The 16,246-nt window shown below is 41.4% G+C and overlaps 1 protein-coding gene across 2 annotated transcripts in view; it reads right to left on the bottom strand.

Moving 5' to 3' along the window:
- srgap2 (SLIT-ROBO Rho GTPase activating protein 2) overlaps window positions 1-16,246 on the bottom strand; it is a 68,376-nt gene that overhangs the window by 4,383 nt on the left and 47,747 nt on the right. Inside the window, exons 4-20 of one of the 2 annotated variants that reach the window (XM_061831913.1) lie at window positions 12,001-12,063; window positions 10,384-10,599; window positions 10,080-10,208; window positions 8,677-8,898; window positions 8,257-8,358; window positions 7,955-8,152; window positions 7,766-7,850; window positions 7,465-7,492; window positions 7,010-7,040; window positions 5,961-6,021; window positions 5,683-5,760; window positions 5,457-5,591; window positions 5,252-5,357; window positions 3,225-3,449; window positions 1,673-1,752; window positions 1,171-1,369; window positions 427-564 (exon numbers count right to left, since the gene is read on the bottom strand). In XM_061831913.1, coding sequence (XP_061687897.1) covers window positions 427-564; window positions 1,171-1,369; window positions 1,673-1,752; window positions 3,225-3,449; window positions 5,252-5,357; window positions 5,457-5,591; window positions 5,683-5,760; window positions 5,961-6,021; window positions 7,010-7,040; window positions 7,465-7,492; window positions 7,766-7,850; window positions 7,955-8,152; window positions 8,257-8,358; window positions 8,677-8,898; window positions 10,080-10,208; window positions 10,384-10,599; window positions 12,001-12,063 — 2,096 coding nt within the window. The remainder of the gene's footprint in view (window positions 1-426; window positions 565-1,170; window positions 1,370-1,672; window positions 1,753-3,224; window positions 3,450-5,251; window positions 5,358-5,456; window positions 5,592-5,682; window positions 5,761-5,960; window positions 6,022-7,009; window positions 7,041-7,464; window positions 7,493-7,765; window positions 7,851-7,954; window positions 8,153-8,256; window positions 8,359-8,676; window positions 8,899-10,079; window positions 10,209-10,383; window positions 10,600-12,000; window positions 12,064-16,246) is intronic. The other variant, XM_061831914.1, reaches the window with a different exon arrangement.

The raw sequence follows: 16,246 nt of genomic DNA, 5'->3' as shown, positions 1-16,246 counted from the left end.
ACGCGCACATAGATCATGTGTCTCGCGAAAATGGCAGCGCCCCTGAAAATTCATCATTGTCAATAAAAATCTTCTCAAAACACTATTAAATGAGAGAGGATTTAACATCACATTGTCAAAATAGGGTACATATTACATGACCTATTGATACACTGTTCATGCAAAGCACTGGATTTCCCCTTTAAGATAGAGACAAGGGTTAAAAAAGGGGAGCAAAACGCATCAAACAGATTGTGTTTTTTTATTTTTTTACCTGGCAAATTTTGATCAGACCAAATGTGTGCACCAGGAATCTTTTTTTAATTCCGCTTCACCCCACTCAGAAGTGTGCCCAAAGCGTTGTTTCAGTGTAATTGGCCTGTGCGAGCGAACAAAAACGTGTGATTGTTCTGTACTCCTGCTGTACAGTCTGCACGCGACACTCACTTGTTCAGGTTGGCCAGGTAGATGTCGGCCACATGCGTGCCTGTGGGAGACGCAGCACTGCCTCGAGTGGAAACCCTCTCCTCCAGCTGGTCCCTGGTGTCCACGTCAGATTTTGGGCTTCCACGACCGCCATCACTCCTAAAATAATCAAATCATAGATCTGGTGTTCTCTCGTGTCAACTCAATGACAATGAGTTACCGTATACATTGCTTCTACAAGACAACACTTTCCCATTTCACATAAATTACTGACCGTTACATTTTTTTTTTTTTTCTACAGATGAAAAACACTTGCGATAGATTCAACTTCCCATTTGAATGAGATTCAGCTTGCTATAAAAGAGGTGCGAAAAGAATTTTTTAACTATGATTGCTAAAAATTGGCTTTCTGTACATTAAGGCTGACTCAAATATCCCCTCAGACCTCAATGGGCTCTAAACTGCAAAGCATCTTGAGAGGAATTAGCCACAACTGGAATCCCCCTCAAAGGCCGGGTGTCAACACATTACATCTCATACATCTACTCTACATTCAGGTGAACTTTCAAAACTGTACACAGATATAAACATACCACGACGGCAACAAAAATAGATCAGGTAAGCAAGATGTTAAATGTAATGAGCTTTTCTTGGCTGACAGAGCAATGGGGGTTTCCATTCGGGGTTGACAAACACCGTGATGTTCTTTGCGGGAAAAAGAAAATTGTCTAATTGCATCGAGCATAGCGAGTGTACACATCTTACATGTCTTGGACCACAATATACTGATGTGGCACTAGTCCATCAACTCCATTGTGTCGCCCCTCCCACCAGTCATCAGATGCTCGCTGGTACAGAAGCAACGAAGCACCCTTCTTGAATGACAGCTCACGACTGGTCCGGCCGGAATAGTCGAACCGAGCGATGGCTTCAACTGGATCAGACTCTGAAACAGCCAAGGTGCCTGATGTTGAGAGGAAGGTGGAGAGAGACAGGAAGCGACAGAGTGCACAACAAGAGAAAGACAAGAGTGGGAAGCAAGAGCGATGCAGCGTAGGTTAGTGCTGTTGTGTTTGGTGAGGGCCAACAGTGAAAACATTAAAAATAAATACACAAGGTGTGAACAAGCAGGATAAACAGGCAGCAGGATGTGAGCTGGCGGAAAAGCTTTCAGCTGCACAGTGCTAGAGGAGATCTCATGAGCTAGTGCCAGAAGCAATTTCACCTCACGAGGCTTCTCACAGTATCAAACATGTTTGTTACGCACCATCTTCGCTGTTGTGGCTGACGGAAACCGTGTCGGGCGCCGGCTCTTGCACGACTGGGGGATCGCAGTGCGGACTGTCACTAGAATGGACAAAGAGAGCAGATGAGGACGCATCAGACTGTTGGTATGTGTTTGACAACTTGCAGTCTGAAATACATTTTGTGCCTCAGTCACATTAAGTCACATGTAGGATCAACATAGAACATGGTGGCTGAAAGGAAGCACGATTTTTTTTGTGGAGTGGAACCTCCAAGGTTGAATACAATCAGGAAATAAGGTAAAAATTGTCCTTTCATAATACCTCTCAAACAGCGGAGGGAATTTTAAAGTAACATTCAGTAAAATATAAAAAAACTAAAAATGAACAAGTGTTTTTTTTCCCCAACAGAAATAATTTAACTGCTGTAAAACAATAAAACACGACCTTAATTTTGATACGAAGTAACTGCGCACAGTGATGCATGACTGAACTTATTTTATGTAACTTTCAGTGGATAGTCTTTGCCATAGTCCTGTCGTACATAATTTTTGTCTGAAAGCTATTAGTTGAGTCACAGACAGAAAAAAAATAATCAGTCTCATGCAGTTAAACGTTTGATGCTCACTGAACTAAGGAGTCTTGAGATATGCCAAAATAACTTTGAACATGTACCACATAATTGCTGGTTAATACAGTAGATCCCATTCTATCATAGGATAAGATCCTATATATTGTGCATACTGTATGCATAGGTCAAGACTCTTGAACCAAATGGACAACGAGGATCTATTATGATCTTCCAGTGATGCCTGGACATGTTTGTAACTCTTATCACTTCTGCGTATGTGATGGTGTCATGAGCCCAGACACTCGCAGAAAAAAGTCCAATATTACAGAACTAACACATTCGGAAAGCACAACAAGCGTAACTTATCTGTCCTCAACCAATTGCACATTTTGTACTTTGGCGCTTTCATCTGTTGATATGGTGATGCTATTATGCACCCATTAACACTTTTTGCACGCAGCATTCTTATTGAAGATTAGTGTGAATGTGTGTCTGAGAAATTTCTTTTCTGAATTTATAAGTCAACAACCAAACACTTTTGATTACACTTACACAAAAAAAACACAAATTTACAAACTGTGGTGCAATTTGAGTTCGGGGTAGAAGTCAAATCTGAACTTGAGAATTACTTCCCAGTCACTTAGCAACTAAACTGACACATTCACACCTGTTAATGTGGTTTGTTAGTACGGTAAAAATACAAGTTGATCGCTCTGTGTATTTGTATCTGTCTGTCTATATGTGTGTATGTGAATTGATGTGGGGGTAAACTGATCCTCACAGCCCCCTGACTCAGAACCAGGAAGAAAAGCTGAGCCATCCCGTTAATTATCCTTCAGCAGCTCTGTAATCTAACAACTGCCTCTTTCTGGCCGCACTGTTATACAAAAAACAAAACAAAAACAACAACAAAAAAAAAACTTCCTCTTGTTATTGAACAGATGCAGTAGCTTTTTAACAACTTGAGTTTGAACCCGCTTGCCCTTCCTTCTCCGGGGCCTTACCAGAAGTCATCACCAGCTCCAGGGATGATGTAGATGGGGCCCTGCAAATCCTGGAGTCTCGGGAAAATGGTGTCATGGTGGATGATGATCGTTTTAATGAGTTCGTTCACATGGGCCTGGCAAGAGACCTGGTCGTGGCCCTCCGGTACAGACATCAGAGTGGGGCCGAAGCAGATGGCAAGATTGTAAGGGTCCATCATGTTGTCCTCACTGTACTGGGACAAACTGGGTGGAGAGGGAAGAAGACAATTTCAATGAATAATAGTCTCTTATGCATACTGACTGTATGGTGCAATATCCATCCATCTGTTTTCTACATCGCTTGGCCTCCATACACTCGCTGACACTGGGTGAGAGGCCAGGTCCAGACAGGACAGGTTGCATACAAATCGCAGATAGTCTTTAATATAATAAAAGCACATATTGTTGCATTTCATCACGTGAGATACCTCTGATGACACGCGCGTGGCTGTGTGTGTGTCAAATTGCAGTAAACTCTTCCAATGCTGGGATGAATGCCTCGCTTCATTTACAAGCAATGGTGTTGAGAAGAAGCAGGCTCTCTAGGGTGGTTGTAAATCAAACAGGTCAGAGATGAAGCTCCTCTTCTGTCTCCACAAGACTGTCTGGACTCTGTTTACTCAGGAGTCTCACATTGCAGGTAACCATTTAGGTTTCACTCCCTTTGCAATCAAATGTGATCAACTTGAAACCCGGGTATTTGTTTGTTTTGCACTCTCTCTTTGATGTCAAATACGGCATCAACAAGCATATTTATGGCTCCTAACAAACCCGAGCTGAGAAAAGGGGACATTCAGAGAGTTTCGCTTTGCAGGGAATGTAAGTCTGCATAGCTCATCAAGACATTGGATATGATAGAAGGCTATAAATCATCTTAAGGAAGGGGCGGGGGGAGTAAAAATCTCTTTTCAAGAACTGAATGGAAATAAAACCTCCTATGAGGTCCTTGTTTGGCCATTTCAGGATGTTTGCCTCATCCCAGAAATCAAGGCAATTTTGCATTTTTTTTTATTGCTGTATTTCGCATTTTAAAAATGTGTGCAAGCAGAATGTGCTTGAGGAAAAAATACCAATGTCAGGCCCAGATGCCCTTTGGGATTTAGTGCCAGTAACAAACAAAACAAAAACCATTGTGTGACAGTATTCAGGTGAAAGAAAAAAATGTAGCAGCACAATCTACCATACCGTACTCTACTGAGCAGTAAAAAATTGCGCTATTGCCATAGTCCTTCAACATGTTTGTTGTAACTATTAAGATTCTATATCTGCGCTGTATTAAATTTATTAACTGATGCTTATCAAATTAGTGTTTTGAATACCGCTTGTAAATTTATTGTAATTTCTGGCCTCCAGAGCGCATCTGGTTATAAGCCTCAGCCAGTACATTTGTAAAGGAAATACCATTTGATACATACATACGCCGCAGCTGTGTAAAAGCCGCAAGTGCCCATATTGAAATGCACATTGAAACACGAGATATTTACGAAGACTGTACACAGAGAGTTTAATGCTAGCTCCGCTACGGTAACGCTAGCGCCGCAACGCTAACGCCGTGGTAACAGGGCTGGTTTAAAAAAAAAAAAAAAAAAAAAACATACCGGTAAAAATCACTGAGACACGGCAGTAACACGCTAGTGCAGCACTAATCGGGCGATACAGGTAAAAGTCACTTAGTCGGCACATATATTCCACCGTACAGACTCTTACATTTCTGCTCGAGTGCCCCCTTGCGGCCGTTAGAAAAAATGCACAAATTAGCCACATCACCGCATAAACCGCAGGGTTCAATAGAAGCCGGAAATTACGATAAATAAGAAAACCAAAATATTTGGAAAACCTCTCAGCATGACGTAGCCAGTACAAACAGCCAGGAAAAACAACAATATAAATAATGTATGTTAAGTCTCGAGCTCTCTGAAAGTCAAAACTGTAGTGATGTGGGCATTTTCTTCCAGGATATCGTATCAGATCTCAGAAAGTGTGTGTGTGTACGTCCTGCTACTCACTGGTTTAGGAAGGCAAACAGGTATCTCATGATGATGAGGGTTTTGTTTGGCAAAGACTGCAGCACTTTCATAATGTGGACAGCGCGCTCCTGGAGGCTCTCCATGGCTGAAAAGTAACAGTGACGACACCCGGGAGATGAGTCACACAATACCAAGTTGTAAAAACAAACCAAGTACAAAAGAGATTGGCGGATGTGACTCTTACAGACACAAGATATGAGGTCATGGAACACTTCCTTTGGGAAAAGGGCATGGTCCAGTCCTCTGAAGTAGAGCTTGAGGACACCGGCAATGGAGTCCATGTCGTGGTCATTCTGGTCTCCTGCTAGTGGGTCTTCGCCTGTGACCACACAAGTTAAAGAGAAACAAAGCTGAAAGGAAAAAGCTGTGGCTGCAAAAAGGCTGATATTTTGAGTGAATTGTAGCGCTACCTCGCTCAAATGCATTCTTGATGTCATTGACCTCCACCTGGGAACCTGACACTCTGAAAATGCCCTCATGCTGCATACCTTCAACAAAGAGAGCCACACAGTGCCTTCATCACATCCATTTTTCATTCTCAGGATTAGAATGCTGGATATTGGATTTGTAGTTTGTTCAATCGAAGACTGCTCGGGTCAGAAGCGGTCACATGACCCAACAATGCAACCAATCGGTGCGCAGTAAAGGCTTGCGCAACACCTATCATTTGATGGAAGAATCTTCTCACCATGGCGACTGATGAAACGGATGCAGCTCTCCATCATAAGGGGTATGGCTTCACCTGTGTCCTGAAATTGGAGGAGAACCGTTACATTTATAATTATACCAAACATGAGATGATAAATAGGAAGCTGCCAAAGAAATAAAACATCAGCCACCGTGTTATCAGAAGGAATACCTCACACGTCTGCTGCACATGCATCAGAGCACACATTTAGGAGGAAGGGGAGCCAGACATGGGGAGGGCTGAGGCTGCTGTTGCTAGGAGACTGTACCTCTCCCTTTTGTTTGGTGTTGTCCTGAAAACTAACGCTGGGGGTTGCGGGAATTCATTTTTTTTAAATTGATTGATAATTGAATTTATTTAAAAATAATCAATTTAATGTACAGTACTGCAGTACTTCCCAACCTTTAAGCTACAGCACCAATTTTACAAGAGAAATATCTCACGGCATACCATCAAAAAAAATGATATGACAATCTCATCTCAGTTCACTCAAACTGCCGTACTTGTTCCATAGAACACAAAACTGCGATACTTGCAGGCAGCCATGAATTATTCTTTAATTACAAATGGATAGGTTTATTGTAGACTGATCATTTGATTGTTTTGCCCGTCACTATTCGTCACTAGCAGATATAGTATTAATAATGATTAATTTGTACCGAAGTTAATAAATGATCATTTTCAGAGAAAGTACCACTAAGTGAAATTTCCCACATTACCCCTGGTGATCCCTTAAGGCACGCTAGTATGTCATGGCACCCCATATTTGGAATCACAGAAAAACTGTACAGTAGTCTATGACAATGAGACTGTAATTACCACAAGGGGGCGCCTCAAACAAGAGGTCCTGTTTCTGTTCCCCTTTTGTCTACTGCACTTGTGAGATCATTAGATTACACTAATTCCATAGTAGATAAACATCTGTGCAGACGCGCACTCTTCCAAATATGCCCTTGCATCTAAAGGGTGTCAACGATGGCAAAATGTCTTAAAAACAGAGCTGCATGTACATACACAACCACGCACACAAACACACAACAGATAATTACCTGTTTCCTTACTGCAGAGTTTCTCCGTCCACTGCTCACACACACAGAGAGAGAGAGAGATAGAGAGAGAGAGAGAGAGAGAGAGAGAGAGAGAGAGAGAGAGAGAGAGAGAGAGAAGAGAGAGAGAGAGAGAGAGAGAGAGAGAGAGAGCGAGAGAGAGAGCGAGAGAGAGAGAGAGAGAGGAGAGAGAGAGAGAGAGAGAGAGAGAGAGAAGAGAGAGAGAGAGAGAGAAACAGGACTCTGTCATTAAATCAACAGAGTGCTTATTTATATGCGCCCAACTCTGGTAACGCTCTATTTGTGCACATAGACACATATGTTGAGAATATTTTTCAATGGTGATGTGGGTAATCATACCCCTGAATGCCAAGAAGGTAAGAGAACCCTACTTTAGCATATGTGTCCGAGATAGTGTGCGTGCGTGTTTATGTACTTCCTTCCTTCACCACATGTACCTGGCAAGGCAACAGTCGGTCTTCTGACCTAAAGGGGGAAGAAACAGGACAAGGGATTGCCGTCAGAGAGTAAAACACACATAGTAGAATAGAAGTGGGACACACAGGAGGAAGAAGACAGCGTAAACACACAAAAGCTTTCCTGCTCGGTTGCGGAAATGCTGACATTTCCTGAGGAAGAATACCAACCATCCCCCCTCCACCTCCCCACCTTTCCTGTGAACATCTGTGTTCACATATGGTCGCAGTCACTGTGACCTCCACATACACTAAAAGTCTAAAAGGTATGAAGGACACTTACTCTCTCCTATGGTCTTCTGGATGAGGTCATGCTTAGCCTCTAGCTTGGTGATCAGGTTCCTGCCTTCAAGAAACTCCTTCAGCTTCTACACAAGACAGTATTAGCGTTAACGTTCACGCAGAATTGCAGTTAATCACAGCGGTCTTTGACTCCACATGCTATCATTGATTATTCAAACATGCCACTGACCGTAAAGTAGAACTGTTCTGTCTCCTGTTGGTTGGCCCGCCGCTTAGCGAGGCTGGGCTTGCTGAGATAGGATTCACTGAACGTCGACTTGACAGACTCCATGCTGTTGCTGTGGTGGAAGCACTCGGACACGTCATAGTCCTCCACTGTCACCATGTCCTGGATGGTGGACAGAGTGGCCTCCATGGTCTTCTTCACCTGATGAGCAGAAGAGTAAAAGACAAAAAATAATAAGAATTGAGATCATTTAAAGACATGTATTACATTTATTAAAAGGAAGAAAATACTCAATCTCTTATAACCTCTTCATTCTCTATCTTGAGCGTGGAGAGTCGGGACTGAAGCTGCTGACACCTCTGGAGAAGCTCACCTTCCAGTGGCTGCTGTGCACACATAAATCCCATCTACACACACACACACACACACACACACACACACACACACACACCACACACACACACCACACACACACACACACACACGCACACACACGCACACACACACGCACACACACACGCACACGCACACGCACACGCACACACACACGCACACACACACGCACACGCACACACGCACACACGCAGGTTATAGTGCGAAGTGGTGCACGTCATTATATTGAGAGGTTTAAAATTTTGGTTAAAATATTTAGCTACATAAGAGGAGCACATTAACAAAAAACATATTTGTGGCCACTGATATTCAAATACTGTGCAGCATTATACCGTGTCTCCCATGTGCGACTGGAAGTCAAAGCGAGCTGGGGGGCAGAAGACGTTGTTGTAGGTCTCCATCAGCTTCTGTTTATCTCCATTGGGCTCAAGACTTTCCGCAGCACCCTCCAATGTCTCCAGTCCAGTGTGCTTGGACACCTCTACATTCTGTTCTGCTGACAAGTAGGTCCTCAGGGCACGGTGGAGGCTGGCATGGTAGCCAAGATCACAGCACTGCGCACACAAAAATGTGAATTGGAAACGATTTTTGGTGAAAGTAACTCGAGAGGTGCGCAATCTCAGATTTGAGTGCTTCTCTTGTTAGCAACCAAGCAGTCCTTTTAATTTTGCTGCAAGACATGATTAATTTTTCCCCCATTTGCTGAAATTCTGAATCAGTTCCTGTGCTTATTCTTAACGTGAACTTGTTCTAAATTAATGTGTTCACACAAAATGTATTTGTAAAGGACACACGACTCCATATCAAGTAAAACACGATTTCAGTAAGCCGCCAAACTTGCTGTCCACTGAGGTGATTAGTGTAACTTCTTGTGTATAATTTCAAAATAAGAGCAAGCAAATACAGGGACTCCTCGATCTACGGCTGAGATCTGTTACTACGGTAGCGACTTAACTCGAATTTTGACTTAAGTCGGATTCCCCCATTAAAGTCAGAATTTACATCAAAATACTTCTGATAAAAAACAAATACATTGAAGTAAACAAGATGATGTACTTAGCATTACTGCTGAGAGGTGGATGGAGAAGAAGGGGAGGCTGTGCTTAGCTACTGCAAAGGAACCTGGTCCTCAATCCTCTCCATCTCGACAAGTGTCAAAGAACCTTGTTTTGGGATCACTGTATCCGACATAGCAACAGAACCCTTCACATGTGCTAAAATACGGGCTTTGTCTTGAATAATTGTCACCATGGTCGACCGACTGAATCATTGGTGGTGTTGGTGTCACTCCTTTCTCCAATCTCTTAATGATCTTGAGCCTTATTTCCATGGTAATAGATTTTTTTGTGGCTGCAGAAGCATTGCTAAAAGACACAGTTTTCTTCTTTGGGGCGAGAATGTTTAAAATGGAGGGCGAAAAATGCGAAGATAGGTGTACAAGGTGCACAAACACGGACAAGTATTGGCAGATGTTTTGTTCAATTTAACTGATGCCAAGCATGTGGCAATTGGATGTATGGTCCAATCCTGTGTATCACGTTTAAAACTTGGGAAAGTACACCAGGAAAAAAAAAGAAAAAAAAAAAAATCTACACTCCAGTATGCATATATGGCAGGCGCAATCGTCGGTGAACCCAATTAATAGATGAGCTTCCAATATTTTTGTAAGTGCAGTCAAGTTTGCGCACGTTTTTGAACGTGCAAACCTTTGTTAAACCAGTCCCCAAGTACTCACGTCAATGATGTCAGAGAGGTCATGGATGTAATACTTGAAGACGCAGCCGTTGGTGGCCTCAAGAGCAAGAAGGTACTCATTCCTGGCCTTGATGGCCTTCAGCTTGTTCTCTGTATACTTGGCTTGTCTCTGAGAGGAACAGGTGGTAATGAACAAGAGAAGAACGGTGTACTGATGAAAAAGGTGAACACAGAGCTAGTTCTTTTTTTTTTTTTTAAGTATTTCACAAGAAACATCAAGTTGGTACGACAACATGTGGAGCCCTCCATCGTCTCTAATATCACTGCCTAGTGTGCCCACTCACCTTCTCCTTCATCTTTTCTATTTTTTTGACACTGGAACGACGAATGGGTTTGTCGTCAGCCTTGATGCTAGCAAGGGTGTCTGGCGAGCGCGGCGTCTGGCGGTCGTCTTGGCGACTGGAGCGTCCCATCTGTTTTTCCTCCTGCTTCTCTGCCTCCTTCAGCTTGGACTCCGCGTTGATGCTGTCGGTGTTGTACATGTGGTATGTCTTCATCACCTGGGAACAGCCGGAAAACATGACATTTCTGGCACAATGATTTTCCACTCTGTGGCTTTGGGAAAATGACGGGGCATTCAACAGTTTTGTAGCAAAGGAATCGCATACTTATTCCACTCTGTAGTGGTCAAACACATTAAAGTGTTGCATCAAGCTCAGTCAGCCCTATTTGGGTGACCAGCACACCACCGTTCTGATTCAAACTCCCCAGACATTCACTGCTGTGTTTATGAGTATGCATGTGCACGTCATTTAAACCAGTTTTATTTAGAACTCTTTGCAAACTATAATTGGCGGGTTGAGCCAGAGCTAAATATCGGTTGCACACACAAACAGACAAGGACATCAGTGATTTGGCCGGGCTACGGAGATGAGTAACCAATGTTGTGTTGCTCCTGACAGCATGTGACCACTAACAGCAATGATTGTCAAAATTTACTTGTTGGAGTGCAGTGGTGACTCTGCATCATGGTCAGGTTTTGTAGCCTTCTGCAGCAATACATTTTATGTGTAAAGTTGCCATTACTGGTTCACTTTTCAATTGTGCTACAGGACAAAAATTTTGCCAACTAACGAGTGAGTGCAAAAGAAAGAAATGCAATATGACCATGAAAACAAAACTGAACAATTCTGTCGTTCTACGTTTCTGCATCAAAATTTTGAGTGAAACATTATAATTAATCACAATTTATTAATTTGCTCTAAATGTTGTATCGTTAGAGGTTCCATATTTTAGCCATTTAGACCTCCCAAGAGTGACTGTCGAACAAGGACTTAGTTATACACTTATAAAATTCTCAATTTTATTAAAAAAAAAAAAAAAAATCATACAAGTGTCTAGACAAGCCCTCCCCGAGAGCTACTTCTGTTTGACCCAGTTTTGCATATGTTTTGTCCATATTTGGTGAAGACCGACCACTTTCCTCTGATTGGTTGCCTCCGTGTAGAAGACCCACTTATCAGCGCACGTTTGTTGTGTTGACAGCGCTGGCTTGAGAGCAAAGAACTAGGCGGACATCTTAGCTAGTGATGTAGATAAGCTTGAGAAAATCAAATAACCTGATTTCAGCCCTCTCTGCAGAAAAATATCTGGAACTCAGGAATATGTGGATGTCTTTAATTCATATTTCATATGGTTACTAAGGCACCACAGAATCAATATTACATTACAGTTGGTTTGGTAAAATATGGCACCTTTAATTAAAGATTGTGTCCTAGTTTCGAGTAGCTGGTTTCCTACCATATCGTCTTTCAAATATGAAACACTAGTGTAGAAATCTGCACTTACTTGCTGCCTTCCGTTACATCTCTTTTATTGAGGCTATACTGTATATGAATCCTGTGAAAATCCATCACTGGGGATTTAGAAACGTGAAAGTTGCCAAAAGCGATTTGTCTTACCGAATAAAGCTCATTCAGAACCTTCATCAAGTCCTCTTGCAGCTGCACGCCAACCTCCTTGCTCTAGAGAGACAAGACAGATTAAAGGTAATTAATCACTGTGGACAAGGATCTCATTAACAATTATCTCAGTGTCATTAGCAAAATTGGTCTCAGTAATCGTGTAGTGTGTTTACGGTTAACTTGCAAACCAACTCAGTCGCGATGTTAAGGAACATAGTCATTAATCTAGATGAGACGATGTGGTCGCAATATTGTACTATATATACACAATACACAAGTTTGGTCACGGTGGACTAAATGAATGTGGTTTAAAAAGTTTTTCATTGTAGAAGTTGCAGTGGTGGAGCGAGTCAGCTTACTGGTATTGTTTTTGATAATATTTTCGGTTCCTTATTTAGCTACATAAGGCAATAAGTAAATTCCAGTTTGATGCTGTGCAGTTCCACAAAAGAGCAAACCACAAAAAACATTAATAAAATCTGTTACTGGACATATAAATACAGTCAGAGCTCAGAGACAGCAGAACAGAGAGGCCAAGCAAATGTGGAAAGAAACAGATGGATGGAGCAATGCTGAATGTTTGTTACAGATAGGATAGATTACAGCATGGATCAAGTAACTATTTTGATTTTTTTGCTCTCAGGTGGCACTATTTGGATATGCATCATGACAGCGTAAAAGGGAAAACACAAAACATTCAATTGCTGTCTCTTCAGATTAGAATCAAGCCTTTATATACGTCACTTGAAATATCCATGGAAATAGACTTAGGTATCGGCATTATATCCGAATTGGCTACTTGTAATATCAATGTAAATCCAGTCTTAGTAAAAACAAATGAAGGCAAGAAGTTGAATCCCAGACACTTAAAAGGTCAAGATGAGAGGGATGAATGTGCGTGGAATGGAGAAAAAGTGAAAGTGAGAAGATTTAGGGTTCTGTAGCAGACAAATGAGGTAACTGTTAGGTGAGGTTGCCCTGCCCTCCAGGGTTACTCTAACTGTAAAATTTTAGAACTCAAGAAGCCTTTTGGATTAAAGGTGAAACATCAACAGACAAGAAGAGTCCAGTTGCCTTGATTGAGGCTTTGAAGAACTCTCGTTGTGAAGAAATGATGGGCTACAATCGAGCAATTTAAACGCAACCAGCCATGGCTGAGCTGTCCTGTCCGTCAACTGTCAATCTTGACCTTTGAACCGCTCCTCTGTCTGGTTGAGCAAGAGCACAACAAAAACACACTAAGACAACTTGTGTCCTGAGATAAAGCTTTTTCAGCCGCTGGGACTAATAAGTCCTTTCTCGCATAGATGTACCACACTCAAAGTGTCTTTTAGTTGAACATGTCACACAATACAACTGATACAGAGAAATTCTCTCAATAGTTGTATGTACCCGTCTAGTGCTGCTGATGTGAACCAAAAGATGTAAACAAATTGAGACACCAGTTTTGTGGGTTTTGATAACTCAGAAATTCCAAATTACAGTGGAACCTCTAAAGCGGAGTGTAATTCAAAGTTCAACCCTAATTGCTGGGTAGAAATACTCCATTGTAGTCTCAGGCTTATAGACTGTGGTCATGCAGTTATCATATCATAATTTCGGCGCACGTGTCATTTTACTGCCGGTAAGTGTCTTTGTTCAGCGCAGCAGCATTTAAAACTTTAGATAAAATGCACTGGCCCACAAAACTTCATTTCGTCAAGCCATCTTGGGCCAAGTATGAACTCAGCCTTCATTAAGTGTTGAGAAATTTTTACATCACATCGTGATGTGCACACAGACATTGGGTATATAAATTAGTGTCGTAGAGGTTCACGTTTTCATATCTGATCATGACTGCAATGCTTAACACTCCATAGACACTGACCTCACTTACAAGTGAAGCCTTCCTACGGAAGGACATTCTTTTGCTAAGCCCAGTCCTTAAACGCTGCTCCAACCCAAATTCTCAACCCCTTCATAATATAGTGGCTTTTTATTTTCAAGTTGAAACTCTTTGGAGCTGATTTTAAAAGTGCAATTTGAATTGGTTCACTAAATCTGCAACACAAGGAAAATGACTTTCAACAATTGCATCCAAACATCACTTCAAGGTAAATGGCATGTCTAAAATGAAACATATACAAGTGTGACATGAGAACACAGCAGAGCTCATGAACAGAATGTGAACCTTCTTTTCAGAAAATCTACATAGAAGTAACTTCCTTTTTTTTTTTCTCTCCAGAAACATCAACGTGAAAAGTACACGGAACTCAAGTGGGTGACAGCTGACTGAAAAGCATATATTTGAGAAATATCTTTGAAGTCCAAAACTGGATTGTAACATGTGAGTGATTAGTTAAGATTGTGTATTTAGGATAAACTGTCCATACTGGGGGACTTGGAATGTGGTTGATAAGGTCTTATGAATGGCTCCATCAGGACTCAAATGACATTAAGTCAAGACAGATAGGACGCCAATATTTGCCTTCTCAGGAAAAAGAAAAGAAAGAAAAAGTAAGATTCTGACAGAAATGACGAAAAGTCAAAATAAATTACTGTATCTGCATTTTAAAATCAGTGTCTACTAATGTGGTCTTCTTCTAAAGAGAGACCGGCTATATAGTTTTTGTCTAATTTTGCTATGTTACAAGCCGAACCACCCTGAAAAGGACAATCAAAACAATACCTTACAACTTTTATCTCTCCCAAGGAAGTTTACGTGTTCATCTCCATTATCATAACAGACATAACCCATAGAGCTCGTGCACCTACGTCATCAAATCACGTCACTGGCCGGAAGTGTCGGTCAAACAAACCATTCTTCCATGCTAAGTTGGTTGGAGACTAGACGAAAATACGTCTCCCAGAGTTTTGTCTGATACGTTAAACATTTAGAAGGTGGTACTAAACGAAAGTACGGGGAAAAATGAGAGACATGGCATAGGGGACCCATATTTAATGCCGAAGTTGATGTTTTCACCGATAAGAAATTGGACTATTAACCTGCTTCCGCTTGTTTTGGACAACTGGATATACACATGGACCTGGGGAGTAAGTCGTTGAGATTTACACAAAAAAGTTTGAAAGCATAGAAAAGTCTGGATGCATACAAATATTTCATTGCTGGATCTGTTCTCAATCAAGAATAGATCCCACGTAGTGATGGAGCCACTCAGATTTTGTCAATACAAATACCAATATTTAAATAAATGACCCTTGGTTTTACACAAACTCGCATTCTTTATGATTGGGGAAAAAAAAGACAGCAAGTCAGCTCCTCCTACACTGAAGCGCGTTGCGGCCACACTTTAACTTACGGATACCTCTGTGTGACCGACAGTTTATTTTCTTTTTTTAAATACACATTGGACAAATTGGAGAACAATGCATATTAAAAAAAAAAAAAAAAAAAAAAAAAAAGTCTGTTGGGGAGAGCTTTACCAAAGATTAATGTGTGGACGCAACCCACTTCGTGTACGTTGGAAACGACTCCCTGTCGTTTTTTTTTTTTTTTTTTTTAAATGCATTGTTCTCAAATGAGCCAACTTGGCATTATAAATACTTCTTGGGAATTTGAGATTTACAAGAATAATTCGTACCTGAAATGAAGTGATTGTTACACAAGCGTGTGCGTATTCTGGTAGGGCACCATCCATCGCGTTTAATTGCCGAAATCCATCAATATTTTCTGGTCTTTTCAGATGGTATTCTATAGAAGGACGTTTTTGAATATCTGTCTTGTCTGTTGTAACAACCTACAGCACTACAAGTCTCGTGCATTGTAAATATTCTTCCCCGGTTCAATGTCCCCCACACTGTCGGGCAGCTCTTTTTGATCGGCAATATGGCGCCGTGAAAATGGTGATGTCACGTGCATGACCTCTATATTTACATGATATTGTGGAGAGGGGTAGCCAAGATAGAAATGTTCACTCCTGAATGCATAATATTGAAAAGAGATTACATTTTGTGCTGAGCCAGGACAATGACTTGATATAAACGACAAATTTTAGGTATAAGCAGAAAGTAGGGATGTATGAAAGTGTTACACTTGACGATGAATCAAGCCAGTGTTAAGAGGACATTTGTGCCATTGTGGCTTTACATACTTGAAAAAAAAAAACACAGATTGCCTTTTTAAAATGCTTCATATGAAGTGGCAATGATTGAATCGGGACAAATATGACTGTGGAAAGAATTACAAGGAGCAGATGGAATGTGCGTGTTTATGGCCTAAAGCAATATAACGTGTGCGTTATGC

This window comes from Syngnathoides biaculeatus, chromosome 10 (genome assembly GCF_019802595.1).
Source record: "Syngnathoides biaculeatus isolate LvHL_M chromosome 10, ASM1980259v1, whole genome shotgun sequence".
NCBI classification, from domain to species: Eukaryota; Metazoa; Chordata; class Actinopteri; order Syngnathiformes; family Syngnathidae; genus Syngnathoides; species Syngnathoides biaculeatus.
This window is presented reverse-complemented; position numbering and strand designations above follow the sequence as displayed.